Genomic DNA, 11,433 nt, shown 5'->3' on the forward strand with positions numbered 1-11,433 from the left:
GTATTTAACGTCACTGATATGTATTTCAGTCGGCCGGCGATATTCAAGGAGACGTTCCTTAGACACTAAAATGGAGACAGAGAGCGTCACGGTACAAAAGCAGACAGGACTCGATAGCGTAACAGTAGCGGGGTTTTTTTTTTTCTGTGCGTCTTTTTTTCGGTTGTTTTTTTTTCGCTTTTTTTTTTTTTCTTTTTCTGTCCAACGGCCTCACGAAATCGGAGCTTGAAATGTGTAAAATACGGACATCTAAAGTCGACAGGTACGGTACACCATGAAACACTTGAAGTCAGGTAAGCACTGGTAGCCCCGCCCACCCCGCCCTGGCCCCGCCCACCCACCCATCCCCCTTCCCTCCCGCATCCCCACCTGAAATAAAACGTCACACCAGTCAAGGACACGTATTGCACTTCAACACAACAAGTCACAAAATCAAAAAGAATAAAAAAGAAAAAAAAAGAAAAAAAGTGAAATTTTGAACAAAAAAGCAAAAGGAAAAAACTTAAAAACACACACACGCACACACAGAGCGGATGTTTTTTGGTTATACGATGCGTGTCTGGACACCTGTGTGGGACAAAGTAACGGGCCACTAATCCGTGATTTCATCATTAACATCACCCCCTCTTCCTCCTCTTCCTCCTCCTCCTCCTCTCCCTCCTCTCCTTCCCCTCCTCCTCCTCTTCTTCCTCACCGTCGGCCCGTCAGTTAGCCGAGTCCAGCGAGTCGATGCCGCATTCCGAGCCTCCTCCTCCTCCTCCTCCTCCTCCAACGCCGCCGCCACACTCCTGGCTGATGACGGAGCTGTGGATGAGGCCGCTGGACAGGGACTTGGGCCTGAGCTCGCAGGTCAGGTAGGGGGCCTCCTCCAGCTCCGTGTGCATCGGGGAGCACTGGCCGTCCGGAGGTCCGTAGGCACTGATGTCGGAGCCGCCCTCCTTCTCGTCGGCCGCCTCTCGCTTGGCCGAGTCTGGGACGCCGGTGGCGGCGGCGGTGCCGCTGCTCTTGGCGGGGCTGCCGGACGCCGGCGGACTCTCCTGCAGCGGTGGGCTGAGCGCGTGCTGGGACTTCAGGTAGGGTTTGACGTTGGCCACGAGGACGGTGCCGTCCCGCTGCTCCTTCCCAAACGTGCTGAGGGCTTTCCTGCCACCACCGCCGCCGCCGCCGCCACCGCCACCGCCACCGCCGCAGCTGATGGCGCCATAAATCTCTGTCTCTACCATGGCGTCCATTCCCACGGGGATGAAAAGGTTGGTGCGATTATCGGCGCTGTCCGCTTGGCTTCCGACCCGTAACTTTGGCATCCAGCATCTGTCAGAGTGTCCCAGCGCGCGGCACTCGTCGGTGCAGTGGACTGATTTGTCTTGCTCTGGGAGGGAAAAAAAAGAATAAAAATAAATAAAGAAACAGAAAAAAAAAGAAGATATTTAAACATTTGTTATTGGAGCCTGTTGGTGGTGTGGAAGGGGGGCGTGGGGGTGGGGGGGATAAACAATCTGAAGGGAAATGCAGATGACATTTTGAGGGATGAGCCTGAATATGAGCGGCTGCACACTGCCGACAGACACACAACCGCGGCCCTGCGTTCGCCATCCGCTCAGATTCCTCACTTGATGTTTGCATCGGCGGGCGTTTAAGCGACAACATCGGGAGCGGCGGCCAGCTGGAGAGATTTTAAAGATCCCGCATTATGCAAAATTCACTCCACCAGCGTGGAGGGGGAGCGGGAGGAGGAGGAGGACGGGGGGGGGGGAGGAGGAGGAGGAGCTCAGCGGGAACAGGAAGAACTCTCCCTCCTCTACTTTTCAGGGAGCGTGTAAAAAAAACAAAAAACAAGTGATGTCACAAAGGGCAGCAATACCTCAACCAATACCATCAGGTCAGGTGATGAGAGCACCTTGTTTCTGCCTCCTTCCAAACAAAGCATCCGTGTCAGAAGCTGCAAACAGAGGGCTAAACAATACTGCTTGCTTACCGAAAAGCTCTTTTTTTTTTTTGAGGGAACAGCGTCATTCCTGTTGGTGTTCAATATAAAAAAAAAAATGGGTTTGAATTTTTATGTCCTGGCTTTTGCGGCGCAGAAATCCCCTGCAATCACAGTGACGCTGCGGGAGCGATAAAACAGGAAGAAGGCGACGGACTGTTTTCTTTTGCTCGGCGGTCAGTTCATGCAGATATTGCCAGAACATTTTTCCCTCTGCTGTTTCGCGACAACCTGTGTAGGAGTTTCCAGGAAAAAATATCATCTGGTGCAGAGGAAGTGATGCGTTCCTCATTTGCATTTCCAGCAGCACTTTGAGTTGAATTAAAAGTGGAGGGAGGGTGGGGGGGGGGTTGGTTGGAGGGGTATCAACAGTAAAAAAAAAAAAAAAAAAAAAAAAAAATCCGCATGAGGCATTTGCATGAGTGTAACTAAGTGATGTTTTCTCTCTTCTGATGGGAAAAGTTGGTGAGAAATGCACGTTAGCGCACGTGACGCAGGAGCAGCTCGGGCTCGTTACGTCTTTTTTTCCCCGCGCCCTCGGAAGAACCCAATCGGCGTTCGCTGGGCAGCTAGCGCGAGGATATTCACAAGAGTGAAAGAGAAATCAGAGGTTTAAAAATAATATTCAAGGTGAAATAGATTTTGAGAAAGATTTTTTTAAAATTACCGATTCTCTTCTTCATTCGCCATTCCTCTAATTATTTCCAAGGACAGGTGTACACTCATGCGTTCATTTGCATTTTCCAACGATTTTCTTCTCCCTTTTAACTCGGTATTAGCGGCCGCGGAATGACTCGTCCTTGCGAGCGGAGGATCCTGTTTATGCCGTCTACTCCAAGGCTTGAAGTGAAAGAAAAGTGAGTCTTTAAGAAAATAAACGATAAGCCTCCGTTTGAAATGTCAGGAAAACAGGCGCTGGGGTTAAAACTTGAGGCTGGGGAACAAACGAATAGTTTCAAACAGTTTTAACGCTCGTCACACGGGGATTAGTGACGAGCGTTAAAACTGTTTGAAACTATTTGTGACCCCCGTTTATAGGAGGAGCTCACCAAAGAAAATCTGGGTTTTTGATTGGTTTGAGCTCAGACAAGCTCCACCCACTCCCAGATCAACAGGGCGATTTGTTCATTTTGTGATCGGGGACCAGGTTACTGTGAGCGGCTGACTGATCCGTTCATTTGCAGGACTAATTCAGCAATCAAATGTGATTCCTCTCATTCAGTCACTGACACTTATTTCTAGTTAGCCAGCTAGCAGCAGCAGCAGCAGCAGCAGGGGAGAGTCTGGACTCAACGATTTAGCGCGGACAAAGAATCATGACTCAGGAGTCAGCAAAAGGACTCTGGAGGTTCGAGCAATTTGTTCAGGGCTTGCATATCACTAATAGGGACAACATTGACTCCACTCAGTGACTGCGCCAAGCACCTGCGGCACACTGGCAACGAATCGGACTCAACATCTTGCAGAACGGCTCCTTTAAGTGTGTTTTAAGTACAATCTTAGCGCCAGCAGACAGAGTTCCAGCGTGGAGGAGGTGGTGGGCGGGTCACTGGTGCCACTCGAAGGGAAGAAAACAAGCAACCTTTTCTTCTCGACGACTCGTTCTTGATTGAAGTGGCTCCCTGATTATTCCATATCAGAAGAGGCTTCAGCTGCGCTGGTGGGACACTTTAAAAAACAAAGGCCGACGTGGGCTAGCAACTGCGTATTAGTGTCAGCACGCTAATAGAGATTTGGGAAAAAAAAAAAAGAAAAAAAGTGGAGCAACTAGTTAGACTCCATCTTCGAGCCGCAACTCCAATCTCTGACATTTTGCACCAAATCCAATCGTGCCTGATGTCAAGTAAGCTCAGCGAGAGAGAGCGACACACTGAAGCAGCCAATTTCCATGCAGTTATGATTAGGGGGGCCGGGGGGGGGGTCGGGGGAGCTGGTTATTTTTTTATTTTTCTCCCTCCTTCTCTGTCTGTAGCCATTACGCCACGATACGGAAATTAATTTGACGATGATGCATCGAGCCGTTTTGCACGTAGCCGCCGCCGCGATCAGGGAAATGTCAAGCTTCTCCTCAGAAGGTGGCGGCAAATGTTAAACGTTTTTGCAATGTGGCGTCGGAAAACTTTTCGTCTCCGCTCTCCTCGAGAAAAAGTGTTTCTCCGCCGTAATGACTTCGCCGCGTGAGGGCTTCTTAATGTGGACAAATGTAAAGCGGCCCGCTTAATATTTCCGAGTTGTGACTTGAACTTCCGCGAGTGAGGCACAACTTTTCGAGGACTCACCAGCTCATTGGCTGCCCCTCCCTCCAACTTTCTCAAATTTGCCTGACCGCCAGGCAAAAAAAAAAAATAACGCGGCTCTTTTTCTCTCTCTCTTTTTTTTTTTTCAAACAGAAACAATATTCAACCCCCGATCGCAACTTTTTTTCCGGCGCCGTCAGCTGGGCTCAGCGCGAATGAGTCTCCTCCATCTCGCTCGCGTGCCATTTTGTGCTATCAAAGGCGGCGGGTAAGCGGGAGACTAACTGCGAACGGGGGCCACTTGATCTCATTTTCAAACCTGGCAGCCCTGATGAGGATCAGAAAATCAGCCGGGGGAAAACGTGAGGGAGAGGGGGCGGGGGGGGGATCTTCCCCGAGAAAAAGGCTTTGTGAGTGTGAGCGTGTGTGTGCGCGGGGGGATGGTGGTGGTGGTGGTGGTGGTGCACGTGAACGCGCACGGTGGCGACGGTGGCGGGCTCTTTGTCTTCAAGATGCGCTGCCACCGCCGCCACCGTTAGCCTCCCTCACTAGCACGCCAAACCTCGGCCCGCCGTTCTGGGGGGGGATGCGCAAAAAAAAAAAAAAAAGGACAAAAGGACAAAAGGAAAAAAAAAGAAGACACCAACTCTGCAACAGCGAATCCCCAGAGACTTGCAAAAAAAAAGAGAGAGAGAGAGAGAGAGAGAGAGAGCTTCCAGTGTGGTGCACCACACACTGGAAGCTCATTTGCAAAGTAAAGCACATTGATATCAGTCGGGGCCACTGTTGCTGCTGCTGCTGCTCCAGTCCACGAACACCCACACAAACACTCGCCCACGCATGCACACGCACATGCACACGCACACACACACACACACACACACACACACACACGCTCACAGCTACACAGGACAAAGTGGAACCGTTAATTATGTGGTGAATCAGCTGGTAATGTTACGCCATAACTGTTTAAGAGATTGCATAAAGAATTTTAATGGTGAGGGGTGGGGGGTGGGGGGGGAGAAGAAGACGTTTCAACATGTCATCACGTCAGATCTTAACGGTAATTTCTTTAAGGACATTATGGCTTTTTATGTGGTGGGTAATAATTGTTTTTTTTCTCTCTTTTTTAGCATAATGAGGGTAATTTTTCTTGGCCAGCTGTGGGTGTAGCTGCCTTTTTATTTTTGCTATATTCCAATATGCAGTGAGCTCGGGTTGAAACAGTCGGCTGGACTTTTTCCCCCCACAGACGCCGCATGCAGCTGTTTATTCTGCACTTTTATTTATTTATTTATTTATTTATTTGTTATATTGCAGCAAAGGTGGGGTGCATTCACCTTCTTTTGGTGCTGAGGAAGAAAACTGTGGAGGGCAAAATGTGCTTCATTTACATGGAACCTAATTGGTTACGAATGGTAACAAATCCAGCTGTAAACCTTCGTGATCCGAGCAGTGGAAAAAAAAAAAAAGAAAAAAAAAAAAAGCACACCTCCAGCCTGCTGGAGCTTTTCAAACCCTGCTAAACTCACTCCCATTCAGAACCTGCAAAGTTGCCCGCGTACTTATTTCCTGCATAGCTGAATGCTGCAGCTTCTGCCTTTCTCGGCACACATTTAAAGTTACTTTCCTGCCTGCAGCATGTTGAGTGCACCACTCAGCCTGCCCCCCCCCACCTCCTCACCCACTCCCACCTCCCTCACCCACTCCTCCCTCCACTTCATTCAGAATTGATTCTACCATTTTATTGATCACTTGTCACGCTTGTCAGGAGTCTGGCTTCAAGTTGCGTGGCAAGGAAAAAATAAATAAATAGATAAAAAACCAAGCGGATGCCAGATAAGGCAACTCGCAGCAGCAGATGGTCGGGTGGAGCCCTTCTAAAAGTTCCAAAGTCCAGGCTTACATCTAAAGGTGACCTGAGTCGTGCCTCCGGGGCTTCGGGGTGACCTGCTCGGGGAGATAAGGCTGGAGATTCACCGTCCTCCTTTTCTCTTTTAAATCCCTTTTAAAAATCCATTTGAACCGCTCGCCTTCATGTCGCTTTGTCCTTTATTTTCGAAAATCTTTTTGCTGCGCTCATTCTGACTATTTTTGGATTATTTATTGTCCACTTTCCCTCCTATTTATGACTGAATGCATTGCTTTAAACTCTTTATAGAAACAATTTCTGTAATGCATTTTGTATCGTTGGAACTTTTTCTGTTTTTTTGCCAAGGCGGCTTCCTGTTTGACTCATTCCGTCTTACCGCTTTTTCCTTGCCCGTCAAAGTGCACTTATCTCGCCTTTGGAACGCCGAGTCCTTCTCTTATTATTACTGAACGATTATTCCGGAAGCAGGCCGGCTCCTTGCTAATTTTGGATTAGGTCTACGGTGCAGTGGAACTGAAGGGTTTACCTGAGAGCCCGGACAGCCTGTCGAGCAAAACAAAATGTAATTGCAAGGCTGCATAGTGTGATTCCTTCTCCCTGTCACATACCGTGAACTCAGGGCATTGCATTCGATGCGTGAAACCTGCACGGCTCTCCATCAGGAGTGGGGTGAGGAACGGAAAAAAAAAAAAAAAAACAGGCATCAGAGTTCAAAATGCATTTAACATCAAAAGGGAGAACTAAATGATGGCTTTGATTTGACGAACCACCCCCCCACCCCCACACCAACACAGATCCTGCATATTATGAGCGCTACGCTTTGAAGCGTCTACAAGCCAGATTACAGTCCTGTGGCCCCGCGCATTTGTTTTTCTCTCTGTCTTTCTTCCAGCGCCACGGAGAAAGTATCTCTTATGGGCACGGATGCGCCGGGCCAGAACAATAAGCGTGAGCAAGGAGAAGCGGAGAGATGTTGAATTCATTTCCATGGTACCTATCACTGCTGCAGAGGAGCGAGGCAAATGATGTGGATGCAAAGGGATGTATGTGCTTGTGAGGTTGAGCGCGGGGGGTGGGTTGTTTTTTTTTTGATTGTTTGTTTGTTGTTCCTTATCTTTTTCCCTGCTCTGATATTTGTCTTGCTGCGTGACCCGAAGCGATTCCAACAGCGTGTTTACATTAAATTAAATGCTTCTTTTGCTTGAACTTGATAACATGTTTTAATTGTTTTCTCCTGACATAATTGTGGCTTGCTTACAAGACGAAGCGTAAGAGGAAAAAAATAAAACTATCGTAGCTTTGGATTTTATGCGATTTCAAACATTAATGTGGAGGAGAAGGGGGGGGGGTCCTTCTACCCACCGACTATGTTGTCTGTTTTCAATTTCAGATCCATCACAGGGGGAGGAAGAAGAAAAGAAACAAAGGTGTTAAATAACAGGTCAAAATGACAGAACGGCCGCTTTTTACATTTCACATAATGGAGTAATGACAAAGGGATGCAGGAGATGTGATCTTATAGGGCGAGCGCGGATGGAACAATAACATGTTCTCAAAAAAAAAAAAACAAAGACACTGGCTGCCCATTATAAATAGAATCAGAGAAAGCCTAGCAGCATACCCACTGTGCATCTGGTGTCTGTGCGAGTGAATAAATATTCAGAGCGCACGATAGTTGGAGCTGCACAGGTGCATATATTACCTGTATCAAAGCAGCCGGGAGACTAGAGGGATGGTAAAGGTAAAGACATAAAAGCAATACTACTTAACCCGCTAGCTTTTGTGTTGCCGCATTCGGAGCTGAATTTCTGTTGGATTCCATTTTGAATAATAGCACTATCTTGTCAAAAAGACGGAAAAAAAAACATAAAATCTCCACCATCTCGGCTTTGTGTTCAATAAATGTACCTCGCACGTACGGAAAAAAAACAAAACAAAGCAAAAAAACACAGGGATGAGGGCGGTGAGCTATCAGGGGCGGTTGTGATGTTTTTCCTCGTGCGATCAGCTTTCAGCCACGTGCACGTAATGCGCATCTTCCAGCTAGTCAGTCAGTCAGTCAGTCAGTCAGTCAGTCAGTGAGACGGTGGCACCCTTCCACCAACGACTGACCGAGCTCGACACCAGAAATCATTTTCATCGAACCATCATCTCCAGTATTCAACTCTTGACGTGTGCAATGGAGGGGGGTGGAGGAGTTGGGGGGGGGGGGGGGGGCATTAGCAGTGAAAAAAAACAACTATTAATATTAAAAGCAAGGGCCCACTTCTTTGCATTTCTCTTATCTTGAGCGTGCGCAGGTCTATAAATTAAGCGCCGGTCCTGCTGTCAGCGCCAAGCGTCAGAGGCGAGCGTCACAAACGCTCGGGCCTGGCGTGCGCGCAACATCTCCATCAATATGTGTCCATTTGACTGGCCTCAGAAGCCTCGACGCCGAATCAGACTCTGAAATGTGCTGCGAAGAAGTAAAGAAAAGGGGGAAAAAAAGGTGATTGAATTTACACCTCCCACAGAGCCAAGTTGTGTCTGCCATAATAGCGTGCAGAAAGGAAGGAAGGCAGGCAGGCGCGCACGCACACACACACACACACACACACACACACACACACGCACATGCAGAAGTGAGACAAGAAAGAGGGACGGACGGAGAGAGAGATTCACACATCTCCTGGCAGCCACAAAACTGTTTCCATCTCTGCCCTCCTGAGCATACCACAAACAAACAGTTCACAGCAATGGAAATGGCATTGAAAGTGCTGCATTGGGACCCGATGACCATCGGCCGTCCTCCTCCTCCTCCTCCTCCTCCGACGATGAAGGACTCGCACGCAAAAACAAGTCGGAATAAGAATAACAATAATAAAAAAAAGAGAGAAAAAGGAGAATTTTCACCGCTTGGCCCGAGCTGCTCCTTTATCTTTCATCTCCGAGTGAGACTTGCTTTCATATTATTTTCAGTTTTCATACCCACGACTGCTAAATATATCAGTCCCCCCATTCGGGGTCAGGCGGGTGCAAACAGATTGACAATCACCTAAGATTACAACTCCTGGCGCCGGCGGATCGTTTCAGATTTGAGGAATGAACTTAACGTGTCTATTTTCAGTCGTAAAGCTGAGAAGCCTCTGAAAACAACCCTGCAACAAGCGCCCCCCCCCCCCCCCCCTTCCGCCCCCTACCCCCCGCAGCCGCCCCTCCCATCCTTCCGTAATAACTGAGGAAATCTTTCCAAGCCAAAGGTTTAAAGAGCTGTGTCGTGTCGCGCCAGAAATACCTGTCATTTCCGCACTGCAAACGTCTGTCAAAGCTTTTCTCGTCTGCCGCGATGGCGGCCGCCACTCCGTTCAAATAATGGTATGATCAAAAAAAAAAAATAACGGGGGGGGTGGGTTTGGGGGGGCGTGGGGTTACGGCGGAGGCACGCTTTGCCATGCATACGAGTTTGTTTGATGGCGGAATCAGACGCGGATGGGCTGGGGGAGGAGGTGATGTTTGAACATTCTACCTTGAGCCATTGGCCCCTTTCATCTTTTTAAAAACTACCATCTCTCTCTCTCTCTCTCTCTCTCTTCCTCTCTCTCTCTCCCCCCTCCTGCTTTTTTCTGAAGCATTCGCGTCATTTCTGAAATCGTGGCTCCAGCAAGTCAAATCGTAACAAAAGTTACGCCAACAAGAGTTCGGATTCACCCGCTACCCCGTTAACCCTCGACTGCAACCAGGTGACAGGTGCCCCCCCCGCACCCTTCCCTCCACTTGAGGCCATACAAGCACAAACAAGCGCGTGCGATGTTGGCTTACGGGGGGTTGGTGGGGGGGGCAGCGAAGGCATCCTGAAGATGTCGCCGGCCACGCATCCACTCACCTTGTTCAAAAGGCTGGCCATTTACTGCCGGGGCTTTCATCTTGAGGGCCTCCCGAGCAGACGTGTCGCAGTGTGAGCCTTTATTAGTATCCTGGTCACTATCAGCCTGGTCACTATCACCATGGCCACTGTCTCGGAGGCTCGCTCGCTCTGCATCCTTAAATGTTGAGCTGCAGCAGAGTGAAGGGAAGGAGGGAAGCAGGGAGGGAGGGAAGGGAAGGGAAGGGCGGTGGGGGGGAGACATAACTTGACATTAACTCTGCATGACTACCTCTATTTGATAGCCACAGTCATCTGGCTGGGTACTGGGATGAGGGAGCGGCCAGAATGCCTTTTTTTTCTTTTTGCTTTTTTTGGATGGAGTTCTTACCTTTGAACAAATGGCTGCCTGTTGCTGGCGTAATTGGGTTCTGAGGGGAAATTTTCCGTCTGGGAACGGAAGGAAAAAATATTCGGCATTGGGCATGTTAAAGGTTTAACGCAATTTTCCACAACATTCCGAGAAAGGAGACATTCAGAAAGGGAAAAAAAAATTAGAACACAAAACATAAAAAAAATTCTCGTTTTCTTTTGTGTTTTTTTTTTTTTTTTATGTTTTCATGACAGCAGGGGGAAAAACGTCAGTGAAGCCACAGAAACGACCGCTGTGGTACAAACAAATCTCCATTGTGACCATATGTGATCCCTTGGCGAGACAAAGGAGTAGCGCATTAGCCTCCGCCATCAGCATCCTCTTCCTCTATCCTGAGAATAATGTGTTTGTGTTGATCACACCCACGTGCACTAGTGACTGGTGACAGTGCCAGGCCTTGTCATCTGCGCTATCATCCCCGAATGAGACTGTCTGCTAGGCTGCCCTAGATATTTACATCGTTTACATCAGATAATTCCGCTGCGCAAAATGTTGCGACAGGCCCACAACGTCAAATTAGCATGTTAGCTGGCTGGTTGTACACGTCCGCATACCGTCTCGACGAAGCAAGCCTGGCGCCTATTAATGGCCTTATCGTGCCAACTTTTGGACGCTTGAGTGGATCTGGCCTATATTGTCGCGGGGGGAGGTGGGGTAAAAAAAAAAAATGTGATTCTAAGGTTATGCTGCATGCATCTTGCTGCGCGGTGCACATTGGTCTGGTAATGTGATTGGACAAGCTGTTCAAACACCTGTCCAATCCCACATTTCCCAGGCAAGGTTTTGTTTTCTGTCTATCGCGGCTGATCTGGCAGGGTCACAGCAGCCTTGCTCAAGACTCACTCTGTTTGCATGTCTAACTGAGGGTACTCATGATTATGCAGACCACCTGTACCGCTTTGCGGGAGGAGGCTTTAGGATAAAGCGCTGGCGGAAACGATTCAGACAGGTCGAATGCACCCGGAAAGGGCCACGTTCGGCAAAAATGCCATTGTGGAAAAGACTAATGCGCCTTCTCATTAACTTCCACCATCGCTCAAACAATATTTCAGCTGACATTACGCT

The 11,433-nt window shown here is 48.7% G+C and overlaps 1 protein-coding gene across 2 annotated transcripts in view; it reads right to left on the reverse strand.

The window, feature by feature from the left end:
* Positions 1 to 362: 362 nt before the first annotated feature.
* The window catches only part of LOC142897530 (protocadherin-17-like), a 29,149-nt gene continuing 18,078 nt past the window's right edge, over positions 363 to 11,433 (reverse strand). For both annotated transcript variants that reach the window (XM_076039936.1, XM_076039937.1), the window contains 3 exons: positions 10,327 to 10,385; positions 9,957 to 10,126; positions 363 to 1,369 (listed from right to left, as the gene is read on the reverse strand). In XM_076039936.1, the coding sequence (XP_075896051.1) occupies positions 705 to 1,369; positions 9,957 to 10,126; positions 10,327 to 10,385 (894 nt within the window). In that variant the 3' untranslated portion in view covers positions 363 to 704. The remainder of the gene's footprint in view (positions 1,370 to 9,956; positions 10,127 to 10,326; positions 10,386 to 11,433) is intronic.

The sequence above is a fragment of the Nelusetta ayraudi genome, unplaced genomic scaffold, assembly GCF_046127955.1.
Source record: "Nelusetta ayraudi isolate G7.1 ecotype Tasmania unplaced genomic scaffold, CSIRO-AGI_Nayr_v1 ptg000060l, whole genome shotgun sequence".
Taxonomy (NCBI): domain Eukaryota; kingdom Metazoa; phylum Chordata; class Actinopteri; order Tetraodontiformes; family Monacanthidae; genus Nelusetta; species Nelusetta ayraudi.